Below are 15182 nucleotides of genomic sequence, written 5' to 3'. Positions count from 1 at the left end.
AGCCTGTTAGCTTCTACAAGTATGGTCGGTTTGGTTGACTATAATGTTCAGTGTATTGTTTCTTCTCTCCTTCCGTTTTACTTATTTCTTCCTGTGTTGTCCATTTCGATATTAACGGGTGGTAGGGTGCATAGGACAGAGCTTTCAAGAGCGAGATAATAAATATTTGCTACCAGTTTTCAGAATAGACAAACTGATTCAGCTTATAGCAAAAGGAAATTGAGCTCTATGCTGTACTGAAAGGGAATACAAGGGTCACCTGGAGCTTAGAGCACGGTATGCTGCAATATGACTAACGCGGAACCCAGAACTGGCGAATGTGAACTCGACTATAGCCGGATGTCTGGCTTCCAGGTGTTCATAGAAGCAGCAGCAGAGCAAGCGTTATTATAACTTGTGATGTGTCGGTCCATACGGCCTATTGATGAAGAAAGCGAGCATCCAATTCTACGGCTGGAGAAACTCAAGCATGACACTTTAAAATCGGACCAGTCAGTATGTCAGTCCGCTGGAACTCACGGCATTCTGGAAGTTTGGCAACTCTAGTAATGTCTTGAAATCCACTACTTGCAATCAAGCGCAATTAGAAAGTATAATTCTGCGCATGGATCGGGTTTGTCATGTGTTTGATCACAGACGATGGTGCAGCTCGCTGGGTTCTCATTCTTCGTCTTTGCTTCTAAATTTATCCCATATTTCTTATGATGTGGATATAAAGCCCGTGAGACCTGTCCCGGAAACATAACCGCCCTATTCTTCTCGGTCACTCTTCAGCCTACCGTGTCGCTTGTCTATTCAGCCTTCGCGCAATGGATGCCTTTGATCTTTCCACTGCTCCCCAGGAATTCGCGTCCTGGGCCACAACACTCTATGCCTGCAATATATACACCAATTTCATATGGCTGTACGTGTATTATGGGATGATCTACCGATCCTACATGGACAAGTCCTTTGCCATGCCACTCATCTCCCAGTGTCTCAACATAGCGTGGGAAATCGTTTTCGGCTTCTTGTTCTCCCAGGACCACTGGTTTATAACTCTTTCCTTCCAAGCCGCAGTCATATCCAACTGTGGCGTGATCTACGCAGCAATCAAATATGGCGCCCGAGAGTGGGACAGATCTCCTATGATACAACGCAACCTGCCCTGGATTTACATAGGTGGAACGCTCTTGGCAATTGTAGGCCATATCTCTCTTACCAAAGAGCTCGGCATGGTGAGGGCTTGCTTTCAGGGCGCAATCGTATGTCAGGCTATCCTAAGTGTGGGATATGTCTGTCAGCTTTTAGTGAGGGGGTCTACGCGTGGTTTCTCTCTTAACTTATGGTTCGTTTGCCTAATACCCAGTGTCATGTCAGGGAGGGTGGAATAGGAGGGGCTAAAACTTTACTGTCCTTAGGTTCTTCCGATTCACGGGCTCTCTTGTCATGGTTCCGGAATTTTACATTCGTGTCAACTACTGGCCGGACGCTTTTAGCTGGTTGGGTGAGCCTTTCATGCTCTGGTGCTGCTTCATTTATTTGGGCTTTGATCTGGCATATCCGGTGTTTTTCTGGTATATTCAGAGGCATGAGAAGAAGGAGGCGTTGGCGAAAAATCTCAAGAGTATGTAAAAGTGCTGTGTCACCCATAGGTCGGGGGGAGGGTTGGAGGGGAGGTTTCATTATAAGCAACTTGCACAAGCTTTGGGGTGACTTTGAAGGAGGTTACATTTAACTCAATGCTCTTAGAGGATATGTATGAGAGACCTGCGGGTTGGCAGGAAAGATGGCTCTTCTTCTCCTTTCTCAATCTTTTATCAAGTCATTTGTCTGATTTTTAAATTTTAGTCTTACTGAGCTTCAAGGATTTACTTTGCTGCCTACAAACTGTAACAGATCGTACTAATTTATCCGCAATATCTGGTAAATATAACAAGAACTTTGACTGATACATATGAATATATGCAAGTCCTGATAAATTATGGTAGATATAATTCGAGACCTCGCATTACTATTTCAAACAGGAGCAAGGATAGATCGATCACTTCCACTCCGTAGGTGCTTTAGTTGTGGGTTGTTAGATAAGTAGAGGGGGAAGGTCTCTCTACTTAGACAACTAATCAGCCCTGGGGCTATGTGGGTAGATACCGACTCGACCAGAACTACTACCTAGATACCTGAAGGTGAGTGTTGTCCATCCAGCCTCGGCCCACAAGGCTGTGCTGTGGATGTACGTATTAGTTGTCAGTGGGGGCCAAAGACAGACAGGAATCGACCAGACTAGACTAGACTAGACCAGTCGGACCCTTAACACCCAAGTACCCAATAATGTAGGGTATTACACAACGGAAGTCATCCATCTCCGAAAATGTGCCAACTAATCATTGATCTCAGGTCAGGTGCCAATACTCACTCAGAATAATGTCAGTGACTGAATGACTGACTACTGCCTGGTCATCCTTGATGCCTGCTGAGCAGGTGTCTACTTTAGAATTTACGGGTCAGGAGATAACTAACCTAGATAGATAAACTCCACTAAAAGGACTTGTGGACGTCAGGGTTCCATGGGTACGCCAACGGTTAGACCCGTGGGTATTTCCCTGGGTGAGTAAGTAGTAGACTAGTGAGCGGAATTCTCCTTATCGAGTGGAAATTAATTAGATAACAAACAAGGTAAGTATCTATCGATAGTAAAGCAGGGGAACCTGAAGTTGGTCGATGCAGGATGGTGGAGAGATTGATGACTGGCGTGGGTGGCGCTTTAGACGCCCAACCTCTCTCTGTTCCTCTCTTTCACTCGCACAATGGAAGATGCCGTCTTTTGGACGGACTCCTACTAGAAGATACCATCAGCATCCACCCACTATCATCTGTTACAGTAGTTACTTAATGGCTGGGACGAGACAGACCAGTATCCTACTTCCCATAGCTAGACTACCTACCTACACAATACATACTACAATTTCAATAGCCGCCCACCGCCATGTCAATCGTTCTATAAACAGAATGTTTAATTCGACTCCATAGTAGTAGCTTCAGCGCTTCTGCATGAAGGGGGATGGGGGGTCGAGCTTCGCGTAAATTCGAGGACTCTCTGCCTATGATCGAAGACACCAGTGGGAAGTACCTGAATTTCTTAATTGTCGCCGCCCGCAGCTGATCCCCAAGGCGGCCCAATCTTTGCCAATCCCCCACTTCAGCTGAGCGAAGCGCCCGCGTTTACGAGGCACGAGGGGCCGGTTTTTTCTTGTTTTCGCTCTTAGTATTTGACCACTTCTTTTTCTTCTTCTCTTTTCTTCTCTTCCTTTTTCCTCTTTGTCCATTTCTCACCTACTTCTTTACTTTCACTCTGACTTTCATCGTTGAATTGTCTCAAATTTCAGCAGCATCAGCATCTTGTTTCTGCTCGAGATCAGGGTTGCCAGCCTCCGCCACACTCACGGCTGATTTGCTGCCCACTTATCGACGTCACACCCCACCAGCCTATTCATCTGACCTCTACTACTATACTATCCACGCACACACCAAATTGCTCATAATCAAAGAAGAGGGAGGCGGGATATAGGCGGAGCAGATACATAACCAAAAGAAAATCACCGCCATGTATTCCTCCTATCCTAGAGGACGTCACCTCCTCACCGATTCGGAGTCTGACTTCTCCGAATCGGATTACTCCATGGTAGAGACGACTCCACGCCGGAAAGTCACTACTCGTCGACGCTCCATCTCCCGCCACCGCTGGAGCCCCGAACACATCCATAGTAACACCTACCTCAGCCCCGTGATCCATGACCACCACGCGCCTCAACGCTCCGCCTCCACGGGTGCCCGTCGTCGCCCCGATCGTGAGCGCGAGCGCGAACGCAACAACAACCAGCCCGTCGCCGTCATCGTCGACGTCCATAACAAATATGACGCCAAAGCCGACGCCAAGACAGATGCAAAAAGCGATGCCAAGAATGACGCTCGGAATAAGAGTGCCACCAAGAACCGGAAACAGGAACACAAGCTAAACCAGAACTACATCGATCCCTACGAGTCGGAGGATGAGACCAGGTTGCGGGATCATCGCCGAGCTCGCACTCGCCCGAGTAGTATCTCCCGGGAGGCGTCACCGCTCCCACCTACGAGGGACTATGAGCTGATGCTCGATACGCGGTTCCTCGAGAGGAATGATGCCCGTCAAGACCTGGAGCTCCTGCGCCATCAGCAGGAGATCGCCCGTCTAGAGCGGGAACTGGCTCGTCATCGTGAGACCTCTCAGCACCGTCAACAGCAGCTGCAGCCACAGCAGCCTCCCCCGCCTCCGCCGGCGCCGGAGCATGAGCACCGCTCACCTCCTCCTCACCATCACCACCATGAGCTCCGGCTGCTAAGGGAGGAGGATCTATACGAGGACGAGATCAGTGAGCGGCTGCGACGGCTGGAACGGTACGAGAAGAAGCAGCGCATGGAAGAAGAGCAGCGTGAGGCGGAGCATCGCTACCAACTCATCAAATTCGAAGAGGCCCAGCGTAAGGCTGCGGAGCAGGAGGAGCTCAGCCAGAAGATGCGTCAACGGCAGCTGGAAGAGATCCAGCGCAAGATGGAAGAGGAGGAGGAGAAGGAACGCATCAGGAAAGAGCTGCGTGATGAAGAGGCCAGGCGGATCCTGGCTGAGCAAGAGCGCGCCCGCAAAGAAGCCGCGATGAAGCAGGCCGCTATCGAGGAGTGGAAGCTCAACGAGGAGCGGAGAATGATCGCTGAACGGGAAGAAAGAAAGAGACGTGATGCTGAATTCAAGGAGAGACTACGACTCGAGTTCGGCTACGACGAAGAGCAGCTGGAGAAGATTATCAAGAAGGAGAAGGAACCCGAGAAACCTAAGGAACCGGAAAAGCCCAAGGGGGAGCCTGAGAAGCCAAAGGAACCCGAAAAGGAGAAGGAGAAGGAGAAGGAGAAGGAAAAGGAAAAGGAACCTGAGCCCCAACGGACTACCTGGATCAAGGTATGCAATTATCCCCCGCCCCTTATAACCTTATTAAAGTTGTTGTTCATCTAACTCACTGGCGCAGGTCCACCGCAAACATCTTCTCCCCGACACACTTATTGCCTACCGTCTACCCTGGGACTGGGACGAGGTAAGTTGGAACCCTAAACACTCTAGGTACCGTCGACGATGACTGACTGTGAACAGCTCGACGGCAACTACATCATCATCAAGCAGTGGATCTCCGAGGACTTCCAGGAGGAGCTCTTCGCTCACTCGCGGCGTCTGCGTGAGGGCAAGCTTGTTGCTCAGCACTCGAGCACCCTGACCGAGCTGAAGGTGAACGACCGAAAGAAGGACAAAATGTACCTGGTCCGCAAGAAGAACCCCGGCTCACGTGCCTGGATCTTCACTTGATCTCGCAGATTTTTGACGCGCTACGAAGTGTGATACCATGATTTGATTAGTCTGATTTGGTTCTTGTGTTCTCTTGCCTCGTCTGTCAATATTTTGTTCTCTTCTTGTTCATTTTCACAGTTATCCTATACAAGATGTTGGCATAATGACTTGTCGAGTCATGATGTTTTTGATTTCATTTCGTTCCATGAGTTGGGATTTGAACAGTTGCTATATATATGATACAATGATGATGATGATGACCAAACGTCGACCCATGCAGTCCGTATCCGAGGCCCTTTTATACCCATAACAATAACAAACTCCGGCCCTAACTAACCCCTTCCCTTCTAAGGAATCTAGAACAGAGAACCTTACTATAATCTACAGATAGCCTATTCTCCCTTTGATCCCCACTGGACTTCGGCCCTCAGAATCAACTCCTCGTAGACCGTCCACGCAAGCGCAGAACTAAGCGCTTTCCTCGTAATCCGCAGCCCCAACCCGCCAAATAGACTTCTTACTCCATCCTCTTGCACCATCAACCTCACAGCCCGCATGATGTTCCCATACCGCCCCGGCATCAGCTGCAACCGGGTCTTGACCGCATCGAACGGGTTTGTGATGGTAGTGGCCAGCCCGGCCGCCAATCCACCAGAGACGAAATTGATTGATGACGACTTCAGTGGCTGCTGATCAGACGAAGAACCTGATAAGCCCGCCAGTCGCCGTTTCAACTGCTCGTAAAACAAAACGTATAGTCCTGCATACGGCGCATCACGCGCCGCTGTAGCTCCAAATCCGGAAAACAGGCCCCGGAATCCCTCTGTCCGGACTATATCTCGCCCCGCGCTGAAGAGACTCCGATAGGCGTAGTAGTCTGATTCGTAACGAACTTTTAGCACGGTCACTGGCATCATGACGAAGCCAGCAGCAACCCGGGCGGCAGCCCCGGTAGCTAGATTGGCGGTGTTGGACAGTTTGGGCAGTGCGGAGGAGCTATTGGTGACGGGAGCAATGCCATTCGATTGAGCGAGACCCGTGCGAAGGGCGTTGAGGCTCGTAAAATACAGTGCTGAGCCGAAACCCGTGCGAAGGGCGGAAGGGAGTGTACCACGCCATAGATTGCGGATTGGGTTCGGAGAGGAGAGGATGGCCTTGAGGGTTGGAAGGAGGGAGGCGTTTTGAGATTGTTGTACACGGGTTTTGAGGAGATCAGCGGGTTGGAGGAGGATGGAAGAGGTAAGGCCCGAGAAGAGGCCTGCGGTGAAGTGGAAGGTCGTCTTGGAGGCTGTTCGATTGATCGTTCGTTAGGGTTTACTCAATGGAGAAAATAGTAGATGAGTGGCCATACAGGTTGAGGTGGTTTTCACCTGCGGTACAGCATAGACCGCATTGTTCGACATGGCTTCGGATCCCGCAGCCAGTGCTAAGAATGTGTATAGATAGAGGAGTGATTTAAAAGGGCACGCGTGATGAGATCAACTCATCCGGGGCACTGCACGACAATGGCTGGAGAAGAATTTGAGATTGAGACAGACCGCTTGAAGCGGTGACGGTCACATTGATGGTAATCAGGGTAGCATGGCAAAAGCGAAGAGGCGTGAATTCAGGTTTAGCAAGGATGCTAGGTGATAAGAATGACTTTTCAGCGAGTGTAAGAAAGAGAAAGGGAAAAAATGTGACAGACGGTGTAGATACGAAGCGGTAGACTCGTTCCTACCCAAAGCGGAGGGCCGTTGGTGAAGTCATCTGGCGCCGGGCGGAAAGCATCTCGATTGGCTGCAGATCACCAGCCACAGTTGCCGCGGCCGTCGCCGCCTCTCAACTTCTTCCGATATCTCCGGCGTAAGGACCTGCCAAAAGTGGCACACCAACAGGTACAGGTTCAGGTTAAGGTTAACGTACCTGTGCAGTGACTGACAGGCACTACTAAAGAACTACTGGGATACATGCTGTGTCTACTTCATAATATCATACCCAACAACCAGGCCTATCGCTGCTCACTGCTTACCATTTACCAATACTACTACGTTCAGTACTACGAAGTACTAGCAGTAGTCACAAGGCTGATCATGTCGAAATACGGAATTTTTCAGCAGGAAAATACTAGGTAGGCTGCATTTGGGCAACGTTAGATAATCCAATCCACGAGCTTTCTCCGAGCAGGTGCCGTCTTAGCACTTTTACAATCTGAGACATAGGGAGGCACTATGGCCTATGCATGCAGAAGAATGCAGGTTGTTAAAACACCATTCCATTCATTCCACTTGGCCACGCTCACGGCGGATGTACTTACTCTGTAATCTTACCGCCCATTGTTCCCGGCGGCAAACCGCTCAGGCCCATCGAACCAATAGGGACCCCGTAAATGGCGGGTGACATACCTTCCTCCGTACTTATCCGTCACATTCACGCCGGTTCGGTTGGACGTTAGGCGACTGGGCTGCAGATCGGGCGTATTAGTCGACGTCACGGTTCATGGGGAGCCGGTAAGGCAGAGTAACTGGTAAGTTCGATGGCCACTCTCAGTTGTCAAACTTAACTGCCCTGCCTTTTCCTTTCCTCTCTTTCGGGGAATCTGGCCTTTCTTCAAGAAGTTACCCCTGCTATGCCCTCCTGCTCGTAACTCCCGTCGTTCCATTGTGGTCCGCCAGAGACGTCACCAATCCCTCCACCCTGCGGAGAGCTGAGCTGAGTCTCCGTCACCCATCATGCCTCTTTCAACCTTTCTCCCCCATATTCCATATCCACCCTCCAGGGAAGGATATTGGAGCCCCGTCACGTCTACGCTGAATTGGTGCGAGGAGGTATGCGCGCGCTCAGTTTTACTTCACTCCTTGGTCACACTTTTACTATTGCAATATGTTGCTAACCATCATGCGAACGAGATAGGATTACTATGCCACCATATACTCCGCAGAGATCGTCAACACCCTGACAAACCTGCTGTTTATGGCCCTTGGAATCAAGGGTTTCCTAAGTTGTCGTCGCAATGGACATGACTCGATCTTCCAGGTCGCTTACCTTGGCTATCTGCTGGTCGGAACTGGAAGCTTCCTCTTCCATTCAACGTTGAAATGTAAGTGAAGTATCATAGTGGGGGAGGGGTAGCCTGTATTGTGCAAAATTGCTGATCCGTGCATGATACTCACAGATCCCATGCAGCTGGTCGATGAATTGTCCATGATATACACCACGTGTCTGATGTGCTATGCGTCCTTCTCATACTCCAGACCGAATGGCTTCCGCGTCGTCCTGGGCATCTTCCTTGCCAGTTTGGCGATCTTCATCACCCTTTACTACCACTACCTCCAGGACCCCCTGTTCCACCAGAACGCATATGGCATCTTGACAGCCATCGTCCTCATCCGCAGCATGTACACCATGGAGGTGACGCTGCGTCCTCGCTGGCGTCATTCGACGGAGGAGGACAGGCTTGCGCGTGAGAAGCAGGGCCTGCCTGTTCCGACCAAGGAACACCAACATTACGAAAATGTACGGGACATCAAGACTCTCAAGACCATGTGGTTCATGGTCATCTACGGTTTGAGCGTGTTCCTGGGCGGGTTTGCCATCTGGGGCTTGGACAATGCCTTCTGTTCGAAGATCCGCGGATGGCGCCGGCAAGTGGGTCTTCCCTGGGGTATCCTACTGGAAGGCCATGGTTGGTGGTATGTTTCGCGCTGACACCATGCTGTCCCTGCATACTAATTCATCTACTAGGCATCTGATGACTGGCCTTGGGGCCTATATGTACCTCGTTTGGGGCATCTGGCTCCGACACTGCTTGAACAACCGCCAAGAGGAGTACCATCTCTGGTGGCCTCGCTTTTGGAACATCCCCGAGGTTCTCCGCACCAGCGCCCCCGGCAAGGGCGCGAACGGGGTGGCCAAGAAATCAAATTAACTGGACTCACTCATACCCTTCTTTCTTTGGTGTTTTAGACCCGACTGCTTGAGGAGCCTCGAGGACTGGAGCTTCGAGCGCTCTTCTGCGTCGGGATGATCGCTCACTTACAGTTTTTATTGATTGAGTTGCTTATAGACCTGCTCTGAGCTGCTCAGAAGTATACCATTATATCCTATAGATAAGAAATTGAGACCAAGAGATAAATATAGATCTCTCTATTGGGGTATTTCATTGGATACGCAAGTATCTCGCTGGAAACGTATATGCGTAGTTACATCTAACGTCTTGCTGAGAGGACAGTCTATACAACCGCGGGGGTAATGTGCGATCTTTATCCACAAACGAACAATCACCCATTCACAGCTTTGACTGGGCAGGGTTCTTCTTCGGCCGTTCAGGACGCGGAACATGCTCCTTCCACCTAGAATCGATCGTGACCTTCTCGACCTTTGACTTCCGACTCCACTGTTCCTGGAATTCTCGCTCCTCGGTTCTCCAACGCTCCAACTCAGCACCCAACCATTTACTCGCCGCATCGGCACACTCTTTAGGAGCCTCCTGAGCAAGCAGATGACCATATTCGGCAAGATAAACATCGCGCACCCTACCAGCAGGAGCCCCACCACTGCCTCCCAGCCCCGTTCCTGTAGCAGCCATCTTATCCGCCATCATCTCAGGCAAACACATATCCGATTTACCTCCAAAGATATAGCAGACACTGGGACGAAGATGCGGGAGCATAGCGAACACTTGCGGCGGTTCTGGCCGGTAAAATGGCCATGAGCCCAGATGATCGGGATTCAGATCTGGATGGGTCACTTTGTTCACGGGGACCTTCTTTCCTGGGGGCCCATCGTAGTTCGGGCGCGAGAAGGTGAAGACTTCTTGGTGGAGGGTTGTTCTAAGCGTGACGGGGCGGTCACCGCTTCCCTCCTTTTGCTGGGATTCGTCTAGTGGGTAAATGGCCGTGGGGAGCTCGCGGAGACCGTGCTCGATCCAGCGATCGAGGACGCGGGAATCCCAAGCTAGGTAGAATGGGTTTCGCTTGAAGGCCTCCGCGGCGGCTTTCCGGGATGGCCATGTGTCTCGTCGGTAGGTGGATAATTGGGTCGTTTTGGCGATCCGTTGTCTTTGTCGCATGGCCATCTCGAGCCCGTCGAGCTGGGTGGATTCACGTTGTATTACGGGGTCCAGGAGGACTAGACTGTGGATGAGACGTGGGTGCATGAGGCATAGCTGCGCGCTGTGGGAGGCGTTAGGTTATGGGTTCGTGGTAGGGTTGGGTTGGGAAAGCATACAGGTGTGCGCCGCCCATGCTGTGACCTATACCGACGATGGGCCGAGGCATTTCTTTGCGCTTGACGTTGATAAGGTGAAGGAGGTCTCTGGGGTGGTCGAACCAGCTGGCTATATGCACCTTGTCAGCATTGTTCCAGCAGGTGACGAGAAAAGAAAAGGGTTGGTTCCGTACGGTCGTTGCCCAAGAGGTGTTCATTTACTACGCTGCTCTCGCCCTGGTGCGCGACATCCGCCATCCATATGCTTCTAATCCGGAAGCCATTTGCTTTTGATCGAGCGTATAGCTCCTCCCATAGAGGTTCATAGAGCTCCTTGTATATAGATTAGCCACTGCCATTTCATTCGGTAATGCGATATCATCAAACCTTAGGAAACCCATTGGCATGCGCAGCAAGAATTGTTACATCCCCTGGCTGTGGGTTGGGGTTATCGAGCGGGATATATTGCTTCACAACCAGATTTAATACATCTTCTTGGCCATTTGCCGTCGCCGCGGGATACTCCCTGATATGTTGGCATTCGACGATATGCTCAACGACCCGAAAGGGGCCAGAGGAATTTGAAGATAACGACATTTCTAATTTTGAATCAATCAAGTGAACTTCGTAGTATCGTACAACTCCACGGCGACGCTGGTATATATGGATTAAAGGCAAGGGGGAGCACTTATTCCCCGGATCGGAGGGTTCGAATTGCCGGGGCTGACGATGAGCCGAGGCTCAGGGATCAAGAGCGACCGGGGAAAAATGGCCGATCGCTTGATGGATTGTAATGTCAGGCGGGGAACGTGAATGGTCGGCTGATACCGCTAGTCACGATACAGAGTAACGGTTACGGCTGGAGGGATCGGGTTATAGGTATTGCACTTGTCTTGCCATTGATAATGTCAAAGTAGACGCCTCTTAACATATCAACAGGCAAGATGGCCGAGTTGGTCCAAGGCGTCAGGTTAAGGTCCACCTTAATACCTAGCTTCACAGCTTCCTGATCATCGTAAGATGGCGTGGGTTCGAATCCCACTCTTGTCATATCTTTTTGTCTTTTTTTCTTTGGCACAAGCCCTATATATGCACTATATGATGTATGATGCAAGAAGATTCTGTTTTTATGGGGTTTTCCATCGGTTATCGCTAATTACACAAGATTCTGTAGCTAGTAAGATCAGTTGACATATTGCGGGTGGGCTTGCGAGCCTCGCAAGGTAGTAAAGTAGAACTCGATATATATCTGGTACCGTACTAGTAGTTAGTACTGCTCCTTAAGCAATCACCGACTATTATTGAAGCTACTAAAGTTGGTTTGAACTACCATATTTATCACTGCTTACTCCACCATTCTAGGACTACGAAGGCCCGTACACAAAACACTATGAACCCCAATCACTAGTGATTCACCACACTGACAATCTACATAGATGTACCCACATAGAAGTTGATTCACTAGTTGCTTCCTTCCGAGACATGCCCCCGCGGCTTCCCTACTTATTGTTTGTCCGCAATACCATAACATCATCAACATATCATCAGAATCACAGCTTACAGTTTCAAAAGCTCATATTATATTCTATACATGACCAGGACGACGTGGATAAGACGTGCCTGACAGCACAAATCAACGATCTTCGACGTATCTTATCTACACGTGACCCGGTGTCGTGTCGGCGCGTCTGCGCGTCGCATCGCAAAGCCACAAGAGGCAAAAGACGACTGCTCTCTCAAGCCGGACGTAACTTTCGCCCAATGCTACTACCTCCTCTCAAAGCGCACTACACACTGAACATACTCTCGTGCTGACCGGCAAATATCCACACAATGGCTGAGCAGGGAGGAGAGCTTCAACTCTTCAGCCAGTGCAAAGTCTGTATCATATGCTCCAAAGATCTCAGTGCTGATACAGCACATCAGGTATGGTAGCCACAGCCTTCGATATATTGGCAATTTACCCTGGCTAAATGAACGAACTATTGTCTAATAGCTCGCATCTACATTCGAAGAACATGGCGGTGAAACTGTGATCTATGAGCCGCCAGCCACCTTCCCTCCTCTCTCCGATTTCACCCACCTCATCTCCTGCACGATTGACTTTCCTGCATTCGACGCGGCCGGCGATGCCCTGATACCGGTTGTCAAACCACACTGGGTGCATGCATGCTTAGCGAAGAGAAAGCTAGCAAATCCGCGCCAATATAGCCCTGACCCGCGGCTCTTCTTGAACGATGTAGTGATCACATGCGGTGATATACCAGGAGGCGATAAGGAAGCTATTATCGGTGGTGTTCTGGCGAAAGGTGGAATCTACAGCCCAAAGGTCTCTCAGCAGGTCACGCATTTGGTTGATTTGACCGCAGAGTCCGATAAGGCTCGATTGATCGCCGCAAAGAAGTTGAATATCAAGATAGTGCTTCCGCACTGGTAAGACGGATCGCCTCTGAGGGATTGGGCCGATCTAACAATGGTCTCCATACATAGGTTCGACGACTGCCTAAAACTTGGCCGAAGAATCGACGAGCGTCCATATACCCTTCCTGACCCCGAAATTCTCCGCGCAGCGCCAGATGCACCCATCCGTTCCTCAGAAAACCGTGACATCATCGGCGCATCCACGACGAACCCAGCCAACCTTCCCTCGTCTGTCAAATCGCCTGATGCTCAGCCGGCGCTTACCGTATTCCAAGATAAGAATGTCATGCTATCAACAGACCTCGGTATCGGCCCTCGTCTTCTCGGGTCCATCGAGGATATCATTAAGAATGGTGGCGGCTCCATCACGACGGATGTCTCAAAGGCGGATATCTTGATATGTCGCTATAGAGAGGGATTCGCATACCGCATGGCATCGAGGCTGAACAAGGACGTCGGAAACCTATCGTGGCTTTACCATCTGATGACCTACAACACCTGGACATCCCCTCTACGGCGATTACTACACTATCCTGTCTCGCGGTCCGGAATCCCAGGCTTCAAGGGCTTCAAGATCAGTCTGTCCAACTATGTCGGCGAAGCCAGAGCATACCTGGAGAACCTGATCACCGCAACAGGCGCTGAATGCACCAAGACGCTAAAGCAGGAGAATACCCACCTCGTGACTGCTCATGGCAACAGCGAGAAATGCGCTGCCGCAAAGGAGTGGGGATTGCAGGTTATCAACCACTTATGGCTGGAAGAGAGTTACGCAAAGTGGAAGTTACAACCCGTTTCTGATCCGCGTTACACTCACTTCCCTAAGAGGACGAACCTAGGCGAAGTTGTTGGGCAGACCAGACTTGACAGAACGGTCCTCGAAAGTATATTCTTCCAGAGTGAAAGCTTAGCCAGAGAGCAGGAGAGTCCTCGGCGGGCGATGCAGACCAAGGAACAGAACACCGTCGCTGCAAAGTCATCGGATACCATGCAACCACCGTCGGCGAAAGTGACAGAATCCGAGAGCGAGGTACCGCAGCAGCCGCAAATTGCAACGCCGCGAGCGGTTGGAAAGTCGCGCAAGACAGCTACAAGTGATAATCAGAAGTTACAAATACCGGCGCGTGCCCGGCTTACGTCTGAAGGCAAGGAGAATGATACGCCGTCCACGACAAGTAGCCGGAAGTCAAAGGAGGCTGCTACCGCTCGATTGCACGAGATCGCACCGGACATTGCGTTGTACGAGAAAGAGAAGAAGCGTGTTGGTGGCGTGATCTATGGTGGTCGACGGAAGACAGACGAGGATCGCGTCACTCTCAACAATGGCAAGAAGCGGCGTTCCATGGAAGCGGAGGACAAGAGCGATGAAGAGGACAGCACGGAAGCAAAGAGACAGAAGAAGGGCAAGCCCTCTGTCGCGATGCATCTTCTAATTACAGGGTATCAAAAATGGGTTGGGAATCCGAAGAAGGAAGACTCGGATAAGGTTCGTTCACCTCTTCGTACATGTCTGTAATTGAGAAAACCCTCTGACTGTGAGCAGCGCCAGCTCCGTGAGCTTGGCATCTTGGTTGTCCAAGACGCCCGGAGATGCTCCCATCTTGCTGCCCCCTCTATCCTGCGGACTCCCAAGTTCGTCAACGCGCTTGCATACGGCCCGGCTATTGTGAGCATCGATTTCATCACGCAATGCCTCGAACAAGACGAACTTCTGGAACCCGCTGATTTCCCACTAAAAGACGATGCTTCGGAAAAGAAATATGGATTCTCCCTGGAGGAAGCAAAGATGAACGCCAAAAAGAACAAGAACAAGCTCCTGCAAGGGTATCAAATACACTGCGTTGAAACTATCCGTGGTGGTTTCGATGCCTTCAAGTCCATCGTGGATGCTAATGGAGGAGAATGCTCTCTCTTCCGTGGTCGCGTTTCATACCGCTCACAGCGCGAGGAGAGTGACGAGAGCTCTGGAGACGACGATCGCAGCCGAAAGGAGGTATATCTTCTGAGCAGCACTTCTGCAGACCACACCAAGCTGTGGCCGCGATTCCGGCAGATGGTTCTAAACAGAGGCAAAACACCACGGATAGTCCGGGTGGATTGGCTTCTTGATATTGCCATGTCCCAAACGCTGCGCGCGGCAGATGCATATGAGCTGGACGAGGAGATGGCAGATAAGATGGAGCAGTAGCTGGCTCTTGAGCACGGTGTTAGGAGTGCTGTGTTG

The 15182-nt window shown here is 50.7% G+C and overlaps 6 protein-coding genes and 1 non-coding gene across 7 annotated transcripts; 5 read left to right on the top strand and 2 right to left on the bottom strand.

Moving 5' to 3' along the window:
* Positions 1–809: 809 nt before the first annotated feature.
* AtWU_05593 (carbohydrate kinase, thermoresistant glucokinase family protein) lies at positions 810–1614 on the top strand (the record flags this gene model as incomplete). The annotated part of the gene is made up of 2 exons (XM_035500703.1): positions 810–1327; positions 1401–1614. The coding sequence occupies 2 exons, from the start codon at positions 810–812 to the stop codon at positions 1612–1614; spliced, it is 732 nt and encodes a 243-aa protein (XP_035356596.1).
* A 1969-nt stretch (positions 1615–3583) lies between these two features.
* AtWU_05592 (uncharacterized protein) lies at positions 3584–5368 on the top strand (the record flags this gene model as incomplete). Its single annotated transcript, XM_035500702.1, has 3 exons — positions 3584–4969; positions 5037–5102; positions 5159–5368. 3 exons carry the CDS (start codon positions 3584–3586, stop codon positions 5366–5368), a joined length of 1662 nt encoding a protein of 553 aa, XP_035356595.1.
* A 374-nt stretch (positions 5369–5742) lies between these two features.
* Positions 5743–6753, bottom strand: AtWU_05591 (putative mitochondrial carrier protein; the record flags this gene model as incomplete). Its single annotated transcript, XM_035500701.1, has 2 exons — positions 5743–6638; positions 6702–6753. The coding sequence occupies 2 exons, from the start codon at positions 6751–6753 to the stop codon at positions 5743–5745; spliced, it is 948 nt and encodes a 315-aa protein (XP_035356594.1).
* A 1308-nt stretch (positions 6754–8061) lies between these two features.
* On the top strand, positions 8062–9257 carry AtWU_05590 (ceramidase; the record flags this gene model as incomplete). Its single annotated transcript, XM_035500700.1, has 4 exons — positions 8062–8157; positions 8243–8429; positions 8505–9021; positions 9074–9257. The coding sequence occupies 4 exons, from the start codon at positions 8062–8064 to the stop codon at positions 9255–9257; spliced, it is 984 nt and encodes a 327-aa protein (XP_035356593.1).
* A 360-nt stretch (positions 9258–9617) lies between these two features.
* Positions 9618–11134, bottom strand: AtWU_05589 (putative toxin biosynthesis protein; the record flags this gene model as incomplete). Its single annotated transcript, XM_035500699.1, has 4 exons — positions 9618–10503; positions 10559–10667; positions 10732–10870; positions 10925–11134. 4 exons carry the CDS (start codon positions 11132–11134, stop codon positions 9618–9620), a joined length of 1344 nt encoding a protein of 447 aa, XP_035356592.1.
* Positions 11135–11475: 341 nt separating this feature from the next.
* On the top strand, positions 11476–11587 carry AtWU_t142. The gene is made up of 2 exons: positions 11476–11514; positions 11542–11587. It is a non-coding gene; the product is annotated as a tRNA-Leu (tRNA).
* Positions 11588–12370: 783 nt separating this feature from the next.
* On the top strand, positions 12371–15146 carry AtWU_05588 (DNA repair protein Rtt107; the record flags this gene model as incomplete). The annotated part of the gene is made up of 4 exons (XM_035500698.1): positions 12371–12463; positions 12534–12970; positions 13028–14444; positions 14502–15146. 4 exons carry the CDS (start codon positions 12371–12373, stop codon positions 15144–15146), a joined length of 2592 nt encoding a protein of 863 aa, XP_035356591.1.
* Between the last annotated feature and the right edge of the window lie 36 nt (positions 15147–15182).

The sequence above is a fragment of the Aspergillus tubingensis genome, assembly GCF_013340325.1.
Source record: "Aspergillus tubingensis WU-2223L DNA, scaffold_7, whole genome shotgun sequence".
NCBI classification, from domain to species: Eukaryota; Fungi; Ascomycota; class Eurotiomycetes; order Eurotiales; family Aspergillaceae; genus Aspergillus; species Aspergillus tubingensis.
Note: the sequence above shows the minus strand (reverse complement) of the source record. Positions and strands in the feature narration are given on the sequence as shown.